This window comes from Carcharodon carcharias, chromosome 4 (assembly GCF_017639515.1).
Source record: "Carcharodon carcharias isolate sCarCar2 chromosome 4, sCarCar2.pri, whole genome shotgun sequence".
Classification (NCBI taxonomy): domain Eukaryota; kingdom Metazoa; phylum Chordata; class Chondrichthyes; order Lamniformes; family Lamnidae; genus Carcharodon; species Carcharodon carcharias.
In genome coordinates, this window is record NC_054470.1 from 156,398,971 (window position 1) to 156,414,559 (window position 15,589).

The following is a 15,589-nucleotide window of genomic DNA, read 5'->3' on the forward strand; positions in this document are numbered from 1 at the left end:
AATATCTGCCTCAAACAAAAATAATATTGAATGGATAAATGAATAAAGCAAAATTTATAGTTTATCGATTACAGTGTGCTGTATTTCTGCAAAACTTTATAGGTATCAACCATGGGTTAGCAGCAGCACTCTTACCACTCCAGAGATCAGTGCACATTATATCAGCTGATGCTTTTAGGTAAAGTGTTAAACTGAGCCTGTCTGCTGTCTTGGGTACATGTAAAAAAATTCCCTGGCACTACGTGATAAAGAAGAGAGGAGTTCTCCAGTGCCTTACCCAATATGTATCTCTCAATCAACATCAGAAAAAGAACCTCTATTTGTGGGATCTTGCTCTGCACAATTTGACTGCTGCACTTCCCTACATTATATCAGTGACAACCTGTCAAAATTGGTTAATTGACTATGAAGTTCTTTAGGAATTTGTGAATGGCAATATATAAATCAAAGTTCGTTCTTTTTTTTCTGTTTTGAATTGTTCAAGATAATTATTAATTATGTTTGAAAGCTGTTTATGGAGGGGTACTTTGAAACTCATTTTTTCCCTCTTTTTCTCTGTCTTTAGTATTGAGAATTCCCAAGTCACACCCTCAGTCAGAATCTATAAGACTTATGGTGACAGCCACGTACTACAGAAGTGTGTTAATGGACCAAACACTTTCATACTGACCATGGAAAACAAGATAAGGCACTCACTGGAGTCAGATATTCTACTTCTGCAGAGATATATGCAGGATGCTAACTTGGAAAATGCGGTAAATTGAAAATATCTTCCTGCAATTTAAATCTGTCACAAATATAAAAGGCAGCATAATTATGCTGTCACCTGAATAGTGGTGGACATTTGCTTCCTGTCTGGATTTGGAGAGTAATAAGTAAGAAGAAATTAGAGTATGAGAGAAAGCTAGCTAGAAAAATAAAAACAAATAGTAAGAGTTTCTAAGGGTACTTTAAAAGGAAAAGAGTAAGCGAGTGTTGATCCTCTAGAAAGTGAGTCTGGGGAATTAATAATGCAAAACAAGGACATGGCAGATGAATTGAAGAGATACTTTGTGGCTGTCCTCATTGTAGAGGATACAAATAACATGCCAGAAATAATTGTGAATCAAGAGGTGAAAGGGGGGGAAGGAACCTAAAACAATTACAATCACCAGGGAAAGGGTATTGAGAAAATTATCAGAACTAAAATCTAATAAGTCCACAGGTCCTGATAAACTTCATCCTTATAAGAAGTGGCTGCTGAGATAGTAGATACATTGGTTTTAATTTTCCAAAGTTTCCCAAGAACTGCCGTCTCCCCCATCACATTGCGCCCCCATTGCCCCGAGTCACCACAAGCTCCCCCCCCACCCCCCAAATTCTGACTCTTATTATAATTAACTAATCAATATCAACACCTGTTCACTTTATTATCTTAAACTACTAGGTATTTAACATCCATCAACAGATAAAGGTAATAGGTACTAACATCCACCACCATTCATGACTGGATGTGGCTGGACTGCATGACTTAGATCTGATCTGTTGGTTGTGGGATTGCATGTTTCTTTCTATTGTATGCTCCTTCTGTTGTTTAGCATGCATGAATCCTGTGTTGTAGCTTCACCAGGTTAACACCTCATTTTTAGGTATGCCTGGTGCTTCTCTTGGCTGCCACCCTGCACTCTTCATTGAACCAGGATTGATCCCCTGGGCTTGATGGTAATGGCAGAGCGGGGGATATGCCGGGCCATGAGATTACAGATTGTGGTTGAGTATAATTCTGCTGCTGCTGATGGCCCACAGTGCCTCATGGATGTCCAGCTCGAATTGCTAGATCTGCTTGAAAGCTATCTCATTCAGCACGGTAGTATAGTGCCACGCAGAGAGTATCCTCAATATTAAGATGGGACTTTGTATCAAGAAGGACTGTGTGGTGGTCACTCCTGCCAATACTGTTATGGACAGATGCATCTGGACAGATTGTTTGAAGATGAGGTTGTGGGTTTTTCTCTCTTGGCTCCCTAACCACCTGCTACAGACCCAGACTAGCAGCTATGTCCTTTAGAACTCATCCAACTCAGCCAGTAGTAGTGCTACGGAGCCACTCTTGGTGATGGACATTGAAGCCCCCCACCCAGAAGACATTCTGTACCCTTGGCACAGGTAAGGATGGCAGATATCCTTTTCTGAAAGACATTAGTGAATTAGTTACAGTTTGCCAATCTGAAAGTGATCCATTCATCTTGACTCTTTGTTTGCTGTCTGTTAGCCTATCCCCTATCCATGCTAATATAGAACCCCCAACACCCTAAGCTCTTTTCTTGTGCAGTAAGCTTTTGTGTGGCACCTTATTGAATGCCTTTTGGAAATCCAAATATACTACATCCACAAGTTCCCTTTGTTACATCCTCAAAGAACTCCACAAAACCAAGTTGTCTCTGCCTGATTTGTATTATGATTTTCTAAATGTCCTACTATTGTTTCCTTGTTGATGGATTCTATCATTTCCCCAATAATGGATATCAGAATAACTGGCCCTATGGTTTCCTATTTTCTATCTCCCTCCTTTCTTGTACAGAGATATAACATTTGCATTTTTCAAATCCGCCGGGAATTTTCCAGAAACTAGAGAATTTTGCAAGATTACAATTTATGCATCCTCTAACTCTGCAGCCACTTCTTTTCAGACCTGAGAATGTAGGCCATCAGGTCCATGGGACTTGTCAGCTTTTAGTGCTATTAGTTTTCCTTGTACTTTTTCTCTAGTGATTGAGATTTTTTTCTCCCTCCCTTTCCCTTTTGATTCTGTACTATTCTTGGAATGCCATTTATGTCTTGTACTGTGAAAGCAAATGCAAAATACTTGTTCAGAGTTTCTGCCATTTCCTTGTTTCCCATTATTAATTCCCCAGCCTCGTCCTCTAGAGGACCAACACTTGCTTTAGTTACTGTCTTCCTTTCTATATATTAGTAGAAGCTTCTATCATGCTCCAATTTTTTCCTCTTCAGTATGTTTTAGTCATTATTTGCTGGTTTCTAAAATGTTTCCAATATTCTGTGCTTCACTAATCTTTGCAGCATTTTACATTTTTTTTTCAACGTGATACCATCCTTCATTTCTTTAGTTAGCCACGGATGGTGCATCTTTCTTATAGCATCTTTTTGTTTTTCAATGGAATATATCTTTGTAGAGAGTTATGAAATATCTCCTTAAATGGGTGCCACCGCTTCTCTACCACTTTATCTATTTTCCCATTCCACTTAAGCCAACTCTGCCTTCATACCCATCTCATTGGCCGGGATTCTCCGGCCCCGCCGTGGCAGGACCCGTCGTGGGCAATGCAGTGGCCCAACCTAAAGTCCAATGACTTAAGGTGGGACGGGACAGTCCTGGCGGTGGACGGGGGTGAAAAATCCTGCCTGATTGCCTTTATTTGAATTTAACAATTGCAATCAGCCTGGTTGAACCAGGAAGAGGGGTGCGATTGATGGTGACCATGGAGTTCGTGGAGAAGTAGACCCTGAAGACGATCACTGCAGTCTTTCTAGCATTTAGCTGAAGGAAATTGCAGCTGCTATGGTCTGATTGTTGGGCAAGCAGTCTGACCGTATTGAGGCAGTGGAAGGGTAGAGAGAGAGAGAGAGAGAGGCGCTGGAGAGGCAGCGTTGTGTGTCATCAGTATATATGTGGAAGCTGGGCCTATATGTTCTAATGATGTCATAAGGGGCAGCATGTAAATGAGGATGAGAAGTGGGATGAGGATAATCCTTGAATGAAGTAACAGTGCAAGGACTGGAAGAGAATACATTGGAGATCCGATTGGATAGATAAGAGTGGAACAAATAAGAGTAGTCCTACTACGAAATAACTTTTTTAAGCCTTTATGCACATAGTGGCAAAATATTATTTTACTATATATAACAGTGGGGCATGCAGTGAAGGATTATAGTAATTGAAAAATTTTGGAGTATTATGGAGTTCAGAGATTATGAACATATTACTAACATTACAGTTACATGCCTAGACATTTGGCACCTTCTTAATTTGGGGCACATCTCTTGGGGGGAGGTGGAGGTGGGGGTGGTGTGTGGGCTTGTCTTCCATCATTTCCCAAATGCCACTGGGTCCGGCTGTATTTCTGGGCAAGGGACCATCGTCATACGGCAGTCTGGCTCCCCAGATTCTGACAGGGACCTATGCCACTATATTGTGTGGAAAAGAGGTGGCTGGCATGCTGCCTGAGAATAGATTCTAATTTTGTTTCAGATGATCTTTTTTATCCAATGAGCCTCTTTTGGGCAGTGATCTGAAAGTGCTTGCACTGGCCCCTCATCCTTCTATTCTGGCACCTTGTCTGCAACTTTTGACCTCTGATTGTCTTCCAAAAAGATTCTTTATTCACAAAATTTGTAAAGTTACATTACATAGCAATTCAAATTTGACATGGCATGAAGTGCAATACAGATCAGTTTCTCTTAAAACAGTGCCTCACTGCACTTGTCATTACAAGTTATATTTAAAATATACATACTGAAGCAGCCCATGTCCAAATGCAGTAAGAACTGGACAATATCCAGGCTTGGGTGACAAGTAGCAAGTAACATTTACGCCACACAAGTGTCAGGCAATGACCATCTCCAACAAGCGAGAATTCAACCATTGCCCCTTGATTTCAATGGCATCACTATCACTGAATCCCCCTCTGTCAACATCCTGGGGGTTACTATTGACCAGAAACTGAACTGGACTAGCCATATAAACGCTGTAGCTACAAGAGCAGATTGGACACTAGGAATCGTGGGACAAGTAACTCACCTCCTGACTCCCAAAACCTGTCCACCACCTATAAGGCAAAAGTCAGGAGCGTGATGGAATACTCCCCACTTGCCTGGATGAGTGCAGCCCCCACAACACTGAAGAAGCTGGACACCGTCCAGGACAAAGTAGTCCACTTGATTGGCACCACATCCATAAACATTCACTCCCTCCACCACCGACGCACAGTGGCAGCAGTCTGTACCATCTACAAGATGCACTGCAGGAATTAACCAAGGCTCCTTAGACAGCACCTTCCAAACCCACGATCACTACCATCTAGAAGGACAAGGGCAGCAGATAGATGGGAACACCACCACCTAGAGGTTCCCCTCCAAGTCACTCACCATCCTGACTTGGAAATATATCACCGTTCCTTCACTGTTGTATTTATTGCAAGAAATAGAGTATAAAAATAGGGAAGTGTTTTTGCAACTGTACAAGGCCTTGGTGAGACGGCACCTGGAGTACTATGCACAGTTTTGGTCCCCTTATTTGAGGAAGGATTTAGTTGCACTGGAGGCAGTTCAAAGGAGGTTCACTAGATTTATTCCAGAGATGCAGGGCTTGTCTTATGAGGAGAGATTGAGCCGTTTAGGCCTATACTCACTAGAGTTTAGATGGATGAGAGGAGAGCTAATTGAGGATATAAAATGCTAAAGGGGATAGACAAAGTAGACGTGGAGCGGGTATTTCCCCTTCTGGGGCATTCTAGAACGAGAGGCCATAGTTTTAGGCCATGGGGTGGTAGATTTAAATCAGAGTTGAGGAGGAATTACTTTTCTCAAAGGGACATGAATGTGTAGAATGCCGGGACGCTGAATAAATTTAAGGAGGAGATAGACAGATTTTTAATTAGTAATGGGTTGAAAGGTTATGGGGAGAGGGTGGGAAATTGGAGTTGATGCCGAAATGAGATCAGCCATGATCGTAATGAATGGCGGGGCAGGCTCGAGTGGCTGAATTGCCTACTCCTGCTCCTAGTGCTTATGTTGCTGGGTCAAAATCCTGGAACTCCCTTCCTAACAGCACTATGGATGTACCTACATCACATGGACTGAAGTGGTTCAAGAAATCAGCTCATCACCACCTTCTCAAGGGTAATTAGGGATGGGCAATAAATGCTGACCCAGTCAGCGGAGCCCACATCCCATGAATAATAAAACAAAATTACATTTCATGTCAACATTCTGTGGTGCATACAGCCCAAGGGGTTTTACACAGGTTTATGCCCCTCTGTGTACTGTACTGTGGCCTTTCCCCATTAAGGCTTTGTGACTGTTGCTGTAAGCTTTAGTGCATCCCTCTGCACATAGTCCTGGACCTTGACATGTGCTTGTCTGCAACACTCAATCTTCAATAGTTCTTTGCACTGGTAGACCAACAATTTTCAGGGAGACCAAAGAGTGTTTTTCACAAGTTGATGGTCCTCCAACAACAGCTAATGTTGATCTTAGTGTGTGTTCCTGGGAACAACTCCTAGAGTACAAAGCTCTCTTATGGAGCCGTTTGGGATGAACAGCAGCAAAAACCACTGCATCTCTTTCCAGACCTGCTCTGCGAAGGCACACTCCAGAAGGAGGTGGATGATGATATGTCCCCCATTGCAGCTGCCTCAAGGGCAGACTGCAGAGTGGTTAGACTTGGGTCGTGCATGGAGGATTTAACAGGAAGGGCCCTTCTCACCATCAGCCAAACTAAGTCTTGGTGCTTGTTTGAAAGTTCTAGCAATGAGACATTCTGCCAAATGACTATGACAGTCTGTTCAGGGAACCATCCGACAGGATCCACCATTTCCTTTTCCTGCAGTGCCTCGAAGAAGATGCAGACCACACCCTGATGGATTTTGGTCAAAGGTATTTTTTTTAAAAAAACTTGTCAATGAGCGACACATCATCCTTCACAAACTCCAGGGACGGATAAAACCTCAGTATGTAGTGACACTTGATGTTTGTATGCCAAGGGTCTACACAGAGCTTGATACAACCTCACACGAAGGTGGCCGTTATGGTGAAGGCAACATTGGGTACATTTTTTCCCACTTTGTCTAGAGAGTTGTACAACATCTCACTGAGGACACCGTCCATTTTCGATCTCCAGATAAAGTGGAAGATGGCTTGGGTGACCATCAATTTGGGGTACGATCCAGACCTGTACTGTGTAGAGCAACATGGAAAGTGCCTCATACCTGATGACCAGGATTTTACCAGCAATGGAAAGGGACTTCTGCTCCCACATGCCCAGTTTCTCTTTCACCCATGACCACATGCTCCTTCCTTCTAGGTTTTGGAACACATCCTGGTCCTTCTGAACCATATCTCCAGCACCTTCTGGATGTCTGACCTGACGGTGAAGCTGATAAAGGATTGGTTGGCCCAGTTCCCAAAGAACATGATGCCATTCTTGCTGTGATTTACTTTGGCTTCCAAGGCTGGTTCGAACTTGCTACAGATGTTCATCAATCTGCGAACCAAGTGGATCTGAGCAGAAGACGGCAATGTCATCCATGTGCAGGGAAGTTTTGACTTGACTGTTTTCGGTGCCTGGGATTGTCACCCCTCTTATCCTCTCATCCTTCCTGATGGCCTTGGCAGAAGGTGCGATACAGTTAACATATAAGACAGGAGAGAAAGGCAGCCCTGCCTGACTCCAGATTATATTGGAAAGCTTTCCACTTGTTGAAACTTCACTACTGATGTTTGTGTAGGGCATTTGGTTCAATTGCAGATTTCCTCTCCAAACCCTGTTTTGAAGAGCACATCCATCATGTAGGTGTGTGATATTTAATCAAAAGCCATCTTCTGGTTCAAGCTGATGAGACAGGTGTCCGCACCCTGTCCTCCACATAGCCGATCATCTCCCTAAATAGCATGAGGCTGGCAGAGATTTCCCTGCCAGGTACTGTGCCAGTTTGATCAGGGTGGCTCACCAACTCCAGAGCAGACTTGACCCAATTGGTGATGACCTTTGACAGAATCTTGTCCATATTAAGCCCCAAATGGATAAGCAAATGGGAAAATAATAAATTTTCCAATGAGTTCCACAAGGAGTTACTAAATAGTGGGGAACATTAAATTGCTGAGATTAGAAATACTGACTATCAGTAAAAAAAAAAAATAGAGGGAATTAAAATGCCTAGTTTGTGCTGTTCAATGTCTGGTTGAAATATTATTCTTTCAGCAGTCAATGAACGTCAAAGCTGATTCTCCGAACTCCAATTTCTGATTTCCTCCCTCTCCCTTCTGTTTGTAGATGAGGTTGATGTTTGGGACCCAACAGCTATCCCACCACCTGCAATGAACACCAGGGGTTACGTGGCCACAGGTGTTGTTTGCATGTCTTTAGCATGAGCCTGTCCACAGTTTCCCCTCAATGGGCAAGTCATGAAGAGCTGACTTTCAGCCTCCATCCTTCCCATATCTGGCAAAACAAAAGCAGGGAGGGGAGCAAAAAATGTGGAACATCCATCTCTAAAGTGAAATGATAGATTGAATCATTAGCCTTTTAAGGAAGACAATTTGGAGAATCTTTTTAAATAAGGAAAATAAGGCCAAGCTGTTTGATCAGATCATAGCATTTTGTAACTAAGCAAATTAGCTGTTGAGAAAGCCAAGATCTTCAGATCTGTGGTAACTTAAAATTATATCCTTTGGTTCGAAGACACTTCAATCCTCATATCAGCAGCTTACATGATGATCTAATGGATAACTGCATTCCTCACTCTACCATTTAACCAGAGACAACAAGACCTCCTAGTCTGGTTCCTGGTTAGCTGATCTCAGTTGAGAACTTTGGCAGCTGGGCACCACAATTAGTCTTGGCTCCGTTCAGCTAAAAAGGTGAAAGATCAGCCTGGTGAGCATGGAAATCTAGTAAGAGCAGGATCAGACTGAGTTTTGATGACCTCCATATTTGAATAACTTGCTGGCGTTTGCTGTCAGACTCAAATAAAAAAAAAAGCTGAAACATTGCCAGTTCCAAAGGGATGAATGCCAAAAAGAGCAATCAATTTTAAGAGAGGACAGGGTGGAGGTAATCCTCTTCGCAGACCTACTGTTTTGAAAGCACCTTCTGACATCCAGCTCAAACCCGTCAATTGAACAGGACAGCTTGGCTTCCAGAGCAGAAGGTACCCCTCTAGGTCGATAATACCAACACCCTCTTCAAAAATTCAAGTTGTAAGCAGTAGCAGGTGAACAGTCAGTGAGGGGAAACTTCAGTCTGTGTGAGACAAGAGTATATTTGGAAATTTGGTTCAAAGTGGGAATTTGGTGCATGGGGGAAAGAGGTGCTTTAAGTAAGGTTTACTGCAAGAAGCAAAGTGTGCTGAGTAGGGAGTTCAGTGAAAGGTGGGTGGGTGTGCTTTTTTCTTGTACTCTTTTTCAGCTTCCAGTATTTGATTTCCACTTTGGTGCAGCAGAAAGAGCAAGTAAACCAGTTACTGGGATTATTATTTTTATCAGTATTGTAAGTATTGTATTGTTTTATCAGTATTGTAAAGTTTACTACCTATTAGGAGGTGTAGGCTTTATTAGTTACAATTAATTAATTAGCAATTATTAATCAACACATATTGGAGATGGCAGGGCAGGTGATGTGCTGCGATTGCAGGGTGTGGGAGCTTCTGGATACTGGTGTGATTCAGGGCAAACACATCTGCAGTAAGTGTTTGCGGCTTCAGGAACTTCGGCTGCAAGTTATTCAGCTGGAGGCCGAGCTGCAGACACTGTGGCACGTCACGGAGGTGGAATGTTAGCTGGACACTTTATTCCAGGAAGCAGTCACACCCCTTAGGATAGGGTCTTCTGATTTGGTCAGTGGTCAGGGACAGGAGGGTGTGATTGCAAGTGAGGCAGGTAAGGAGACCCAGAGGACTGGAGTGCAGAAGCCTCAGCCCTTGCAATTGTCCAACATGTTTGAGGTTTTTTCAGCTTGTTTGGATGAGAGTGGGAGCTGCAGGGTGGATGGGCTGACTAGCCATGGCTCAGTGGTACAGGAAGCCATTCAAGCAGGGGGAATTACAAGGAACGTAATGGTAGTAGGTAACAGTATAGTCAGAGAGATTGACACTGTTCTTTGCAGCAAAGAGTGCGAGTCCAGACGGCTGTGTTGCCTGCCCGATGCCAGGGTTTGGCACATCTGCTCAGGGCTGGATAGGAACTTGCAGTGGGAAGGGGAGGACCCAGTCAATGTGGTCCATGTTGGTACCAGTGACATAGGCAGGAGAAAGAAGGAGGTTCTGCATAGTCAGTATGAGAAACTTGGCACCAAATTAACCAGCAGAACCCCAAAGGTCATAATCTCTGGATTATTACCTGAGCCATGTGAAAATTGGCTTAGGACAAATCAAGTTAGGGAGATGACTGGTGTGGGTGAAGTGGATTCCAGTTTGTGGGGTACTGGCACCAATACTGGGGAAAGTGGGATCTGTACTGTTGGGACGGTCACACACAAATCGTGCTGGGACCGGTGTTCTTGCGAGCCACATAACTAGGGAGAGTTTTAAACTAAGAGTTTTAAACTAAGCATACAAATTTGGGAAGATGTGGTAAATCAAAGAATAGGACAAAGCAGATGAACTGAGAGCGGATATAGAAATAAATAAGTACAATTTGATAGCCAGTACAGAGAAATGGTTGCAGGAGGACATGGATTGGAACCTGAATACCCTTTAGGGTATGGGGCATTTAGGAAGGCAGGAAGTGAGGAAAAGGAGGGGTGGCACTGTTAATGATGGTATTAGCACAATAGAGATGGATGACCTAAGTTCAAGAAACCAGGATGTGGAAACGGTTTTGGTAGAGATGAGAAATGGTAAAGGCAAGGAGTCACTTGTGTGAGTTGTGTACAGGCTGCCTCATTGCAACCAGTTGGTAGGGTAGAGCATAAAGGAAAAAATAATAGAAGCTTGTTGGAAAGACACAGTGATAATCATGGTAGATTTTAATCTTGATGAGCCTTGATGAGTTCATAGAATGTTTCCAGGATAGTTTCTTAGAACAGCATGTTCTGTGCCAACCAGAGAGCAGGCTATACTAGGCCTGGTATTGTGCAATGAGATGGGATTAATTACCGATCTCATAGTGAAGGCATCCCTAGGTAGCAGTGACCATAATATGATTGAATTTTACATTCAGTTTGAGGGAGAGAGGAGTGGATCTGAGGCTTTGTTATTTAACTTAAATAAGGGCAATTATGATGGCATGAAAGCAGAGCTGGTTAAATTGAATTGGCAAATTAGGTTAAGGGATAGGTCAATAGAGATGCAGTGGCAAGTATTTAAAGGGATATTTCAGAATACACAGACTAGATACATTCCAACGCGTAAGAAAAAGTCCAAATGATGGACACACCATCTGTGGTTAACTAGAAAGGTTAAAGATAGTATCAATCTTAAAGAAAAAGCATATAATTATGCAAAGATTGGTAGAATATAAGGAACTGCAAAGGATGTCTAAAAGATTAATAAGGAGGACAAAATTAGAGTACGAGGGAAAACTAGCCAGAGATATAAAAACAGATAGTATGAGTTTCTATAAATATTTAAAAAAGAAACAGTTAACAAAGCGATTTTTGGTCCTATAGAAAGTGAGTCTGGAGAATTGATGAGAACAAGGAAATGGTAGATGAAATGAAGTGGTATTTTGCATTGGTCTTCACTAGAGAGGATACAAGTAACAACCCAGAAGCAGCTACAAATCAGGAAATGGAAAGGAGGGAGAAACTCAAGAAAAGTACAATCACCAGAGAAGAAAAGTACAATCACCAGAGAAGTGGTACTGAGTATATTGTTGGAGCTGTAGGCTGGCAAGTGCCTGGGTCCTGATGGACCATCCTCGGGTCTTAAAAGAAGTGGCTAGTGAGATAGTTGATGCATTGGTTTTAATTTTCTGAAGCTCCCTAGATGTGGGAAAGATTCCATTAAATTGAAAGATAGCAAATGTAACTCCATTATTCAAAAAGAGAGGGATACAGAGGGAAACTACAGGCCAGTTAGCTTGAATCTGTCATAAGGAAAATGTTAGAAGCTATTATTAAAGAAGGTATAGCAGTGCACTTGGATAAGTTCAAAGTAATCAGAGCCAACATGGTTTTCTGAAAAGGAAATAATGTTTAACTAATTTATTTGAGTTCTTTGAGGAAGTAACATGTGCTGTGGATAAAGGAGAACTGGTGGATGTACTGTACTTAGATTTCCAGAAAACATTTGATAGAGTGTCACAGCAAAGGTTATTGCAGGAAATAAAAGCTCCTGGTAGAGGGGGTAACATATTGGCATGGATAGAAGATTGGCTGGCGAACAGGAAGCAGAGAGTAGACACAAATGGATCTTTTTCAGGCTGGCAAGATATAACAAGTGGTGTGCCACAGGGATCAGTGCTGGGGCCTCAACTGTTTACAATTTATACAAATGATATGGATGAAGGGATAGTTGCCAAATTTGTGTGATGACACAAAGCTGGGTAGGAAAGTAAGTTGCGAAGAGGACATAAGGAGGGTACAAAAAGATATAGATAGGTTAAGTGAGTGGGCAAAGATCTGGCAAATCGAGTATAACGTGGGAAAATGTGAAATTGTCCATTTTGGCAAGAAGAATAAAAGAGAAGCATGTTACCTAACTGGTGAGAGATTGCAGAGCTCAGAGATTCAGAGGGATCTGGGTGTCTTAGTGCATGAATCACAAACAACTAGAATGCAGGAACAGCAAGCAATAAGAAAACTAATAGAATGTTATCATTTCTTGCAAAGGGAATTGAATACAAAAGTAGGGAAGTTAAGCTTCAGTTATACTAGTAAGACCACATCTGGAGTACCGTGTACAGTATTGGTCACCTTATTTAAGGAAGGATGTAAATGCATTAGAAGCAGTTCAGAGAAGGTTTACCAGACTAATACCTGGAATGGGCAGGTTTTTTGTGGAAAGGTTGAACAAGTTAGACTTGTATCCACTAGAATTTAGATAAGGAAGAGGTGACTTGATTGAAACCTCTAAGATCCTGAGAGGTCTTGACAGGGTGGATGTGGAGAGGCTGTTGCCTTTTGTGGGAGAATCTAGAACTAGGGGTCACTGTTAAAAAATAAGAGATTGCCCATTTAAAACAGAGATGAGGCGAATTTTTTCCACTCGTCTTTGGAACACCCTTCCTGAAAAGCTGGTGGAAGCAGAGTCTTTGAATATTTTTAAGGCAGAGGTGGATAGGTCCTTGGTAAGCAAGGGGATGATAGGTTATTGGGGGTAGGTGGGATGCAGATTTCGGGTCATCAGATCAGGCATGATCTTATTAAATGTGATGCAGTCTCGAGGGGCCAAATGGCCTACTCCTGTTTGTTTATATGTTCATAAAAGATTCACTCAGGATTGGGAGCTAGGATCCTTGATTTCTGTGGTCAGTCAGATCATGCATTGCATACACAGTGCAGAAACGGACCATTCGACTTAATTGTCTATGCTGGACCTACATGAACCTCTTTCCACCTTCCTTCATCTACAACTCATCAATATATCCTTCTATTCCTTTCTCCATCATGTGTTTAAACTTCTTGCAGCACCTGTTCAAAGAGGGTTTAACTTTAGCTTTGCTAAGCTGTGTATGATGATGATATCTGCTTTATTTTTAAACCTTGCTACTTTTGTCCTCTGTTTGTTTGTGTTTGTGAGCTTCAGCCATAAAGGGTTGGCAAGTACTTTTTATCATAAACACTTGGTCTTGATGTGAATTTCTGCCTAAAGAGCCGTCTGAGTTTCATCTACCTGAGGGGTTACATAATGATTGCACTGTCTGATACCGCACTGATTTGAGAAGAAGTACTGTTTGATTGATGTCAAACTAGGTTCACAGCACTAATGTCAGTCTCATACTGCTTGATTCCATTTTCATCCACTACAGAAAAGCAAATGGGAAAACAATAAATTTTCCATTGAGTTTCACAATGAGTTACTCAATGGTGGGGAACATTAAATTGCTGAGATTAGAAATATTGACTGTCAGTAAACAAATTTGAGGGATTCTAAAATGCCAAGTTTATGCTGTTCAATGTCCGGTTGAAATATTATTCTTTCAGCAATCATTGAACGTCAAAGCAGATTTTCCAAACTCCAATTAGCAGACAATTTTATAATATCAACATTAGTTTCTTTCAACACAGTTTTTCACTGCACTGAATCAATACCATTAGGCACTTGATGTATTCATAAATTATCTGACATTAGACTTTGCAGTTTTTGGATTAAATTAAACTTGATTAATATACACTTGGTTAATACTGTTTAATATCTAGTCATTATTACAATGCACTAGAAATGAACAGTGAACAAAATCTGTTTGTAAAGATAAGGCATTGCTTGTTTGGCCAACAGCAAAATATTAAGGCTGGTTTTAACCAGCTATTCCAGGTTGGAACAGGGTGAATGGGTGGCTAAATTTGAGATAAACTACTTACCACTGTGTTCCCGATTCATTCCTGTCTAATGCTCTTGTAACTGTGCCGTGTCTAAGTCAGCTGAGGCAGAGGCAAGTAGAGCCCTCATGAGTACATGTAAATTGGAGCCGTAAAATGCACTCAGACTCTGTTGCCATTTTAACTAAAAATGGCACTAATCTGTCTAGTGCCGGACTTGCCAGTAAAACCTAGTGTGACTGGTCACTGGGAGCCATTGAAACAGTATTTAAAATTGCACTCACTTGCAAGTAATTGGATCATGACACTTGTGTGCTTTTGTGCTGTTTGGATTTCCAGAAGAGTTTCCAACTTTCAAGTCACCTCTTTCTGGTGTTCTTTCTTAATTATCCTCAGTAAACTTCATCTGCTTAGAGTGACTGCTAGTATTGCCAGCTTCATTTGGGCGGTTGAAGAAGAGCAACATCAGCAGTAATCTCGGCAATGAGCATCAGTAACAGCTGGACCTATTAGAAGGCAATGGGTGAGGTGGGGGGGGGTGGGCGAGCGGAATCCAGATGCAGCACACAGAATGTTTAGGCCACAGGTCAGTTTCTTGGACTTACCCAAAGAGAAGTAAACAAGGAGGCTGTGTTCCTCTAGCCACTTCTGCAGCCATCTGCAGTACCTTCTACTTCCAAAGCCACCACAGTCCTTCTGCCACTGGCTCACTATAGTTTGATGCAGGGTGCATCACTCAAATCTCCCAGCCTGCAGCCTACAGCTGTCCCTACCTGAACATTTTGATAGTATTTTTGCATTCAAATGCTCTCAAAAATGATCAGCAATAATTTGACATCAAATATTCTAATTTGGAATGATTTTTTAATGCAGCCAACAGTGTTTTGCCACCTTTGCCATCAAATGCAATTAAAGGCAAAAGGTGCTCGAAGGCATCGAGTGCAATCAAAGCTATCAGATGCACTTAAAGGCATCAAATATACTTAGCAACCAGCATTAATAAATACAAAGAAATTAATTACTTAAATAATATCTGAATTATTCATTTTTTTCATTTAGTCCAAAAAATCTTTCCACTATACATACTTGAGAGCACCACTAGATTCCCATCAGTTCTTAATTCACTTTACTAATTCATTAATTGCCGTTCAGGGAGCAAACATGCAGGACGTGGGACATTCGGCGTGAGCCTCGACGTCCGTGGTGACAGGATTGTTGATCTTAACAATCAACTGGAGAGAACTTGTGCATTTACACCAGTGTCTGGCTTCCCTCGTGTTCAGGGTGATGTGTCAGGTCACCAGAACGCCATCCAGCAGCATCATCATTAGGAAAGGATAGCAGTCCATTATAATCCAGCTAGCAGCTGATCACAGGAACAGGGCCATGTGC

At 42.0% G+C, this 15,589-nt stretch overlaps 1 protein-coding gene across 2 annotated transcripts in view; it reads left to right on the forward strand.

Moving 5' to 3' along the window:
* arhgef28a (Rho guanine nucleotide exchange factor (GEF) 28a) overlaps window positions 1-15,589 on the forward strand; it is a 535,445-nt gene that overhangs the window by 110,564 nt on the left and 409,292 nt on the right. For both annotated transcript variants that reach the window (XM_041186008.1, XM_041186009.1), the window contains exon 6: window positions 566-755. In XM_041186008.1, the coding sequence (XP_041041942.1) occupies window positions 566-755 (190 nt within the window). The remainder of the gene's footprint in view (window positions 1-565; window positions 756-15,589) is intronic.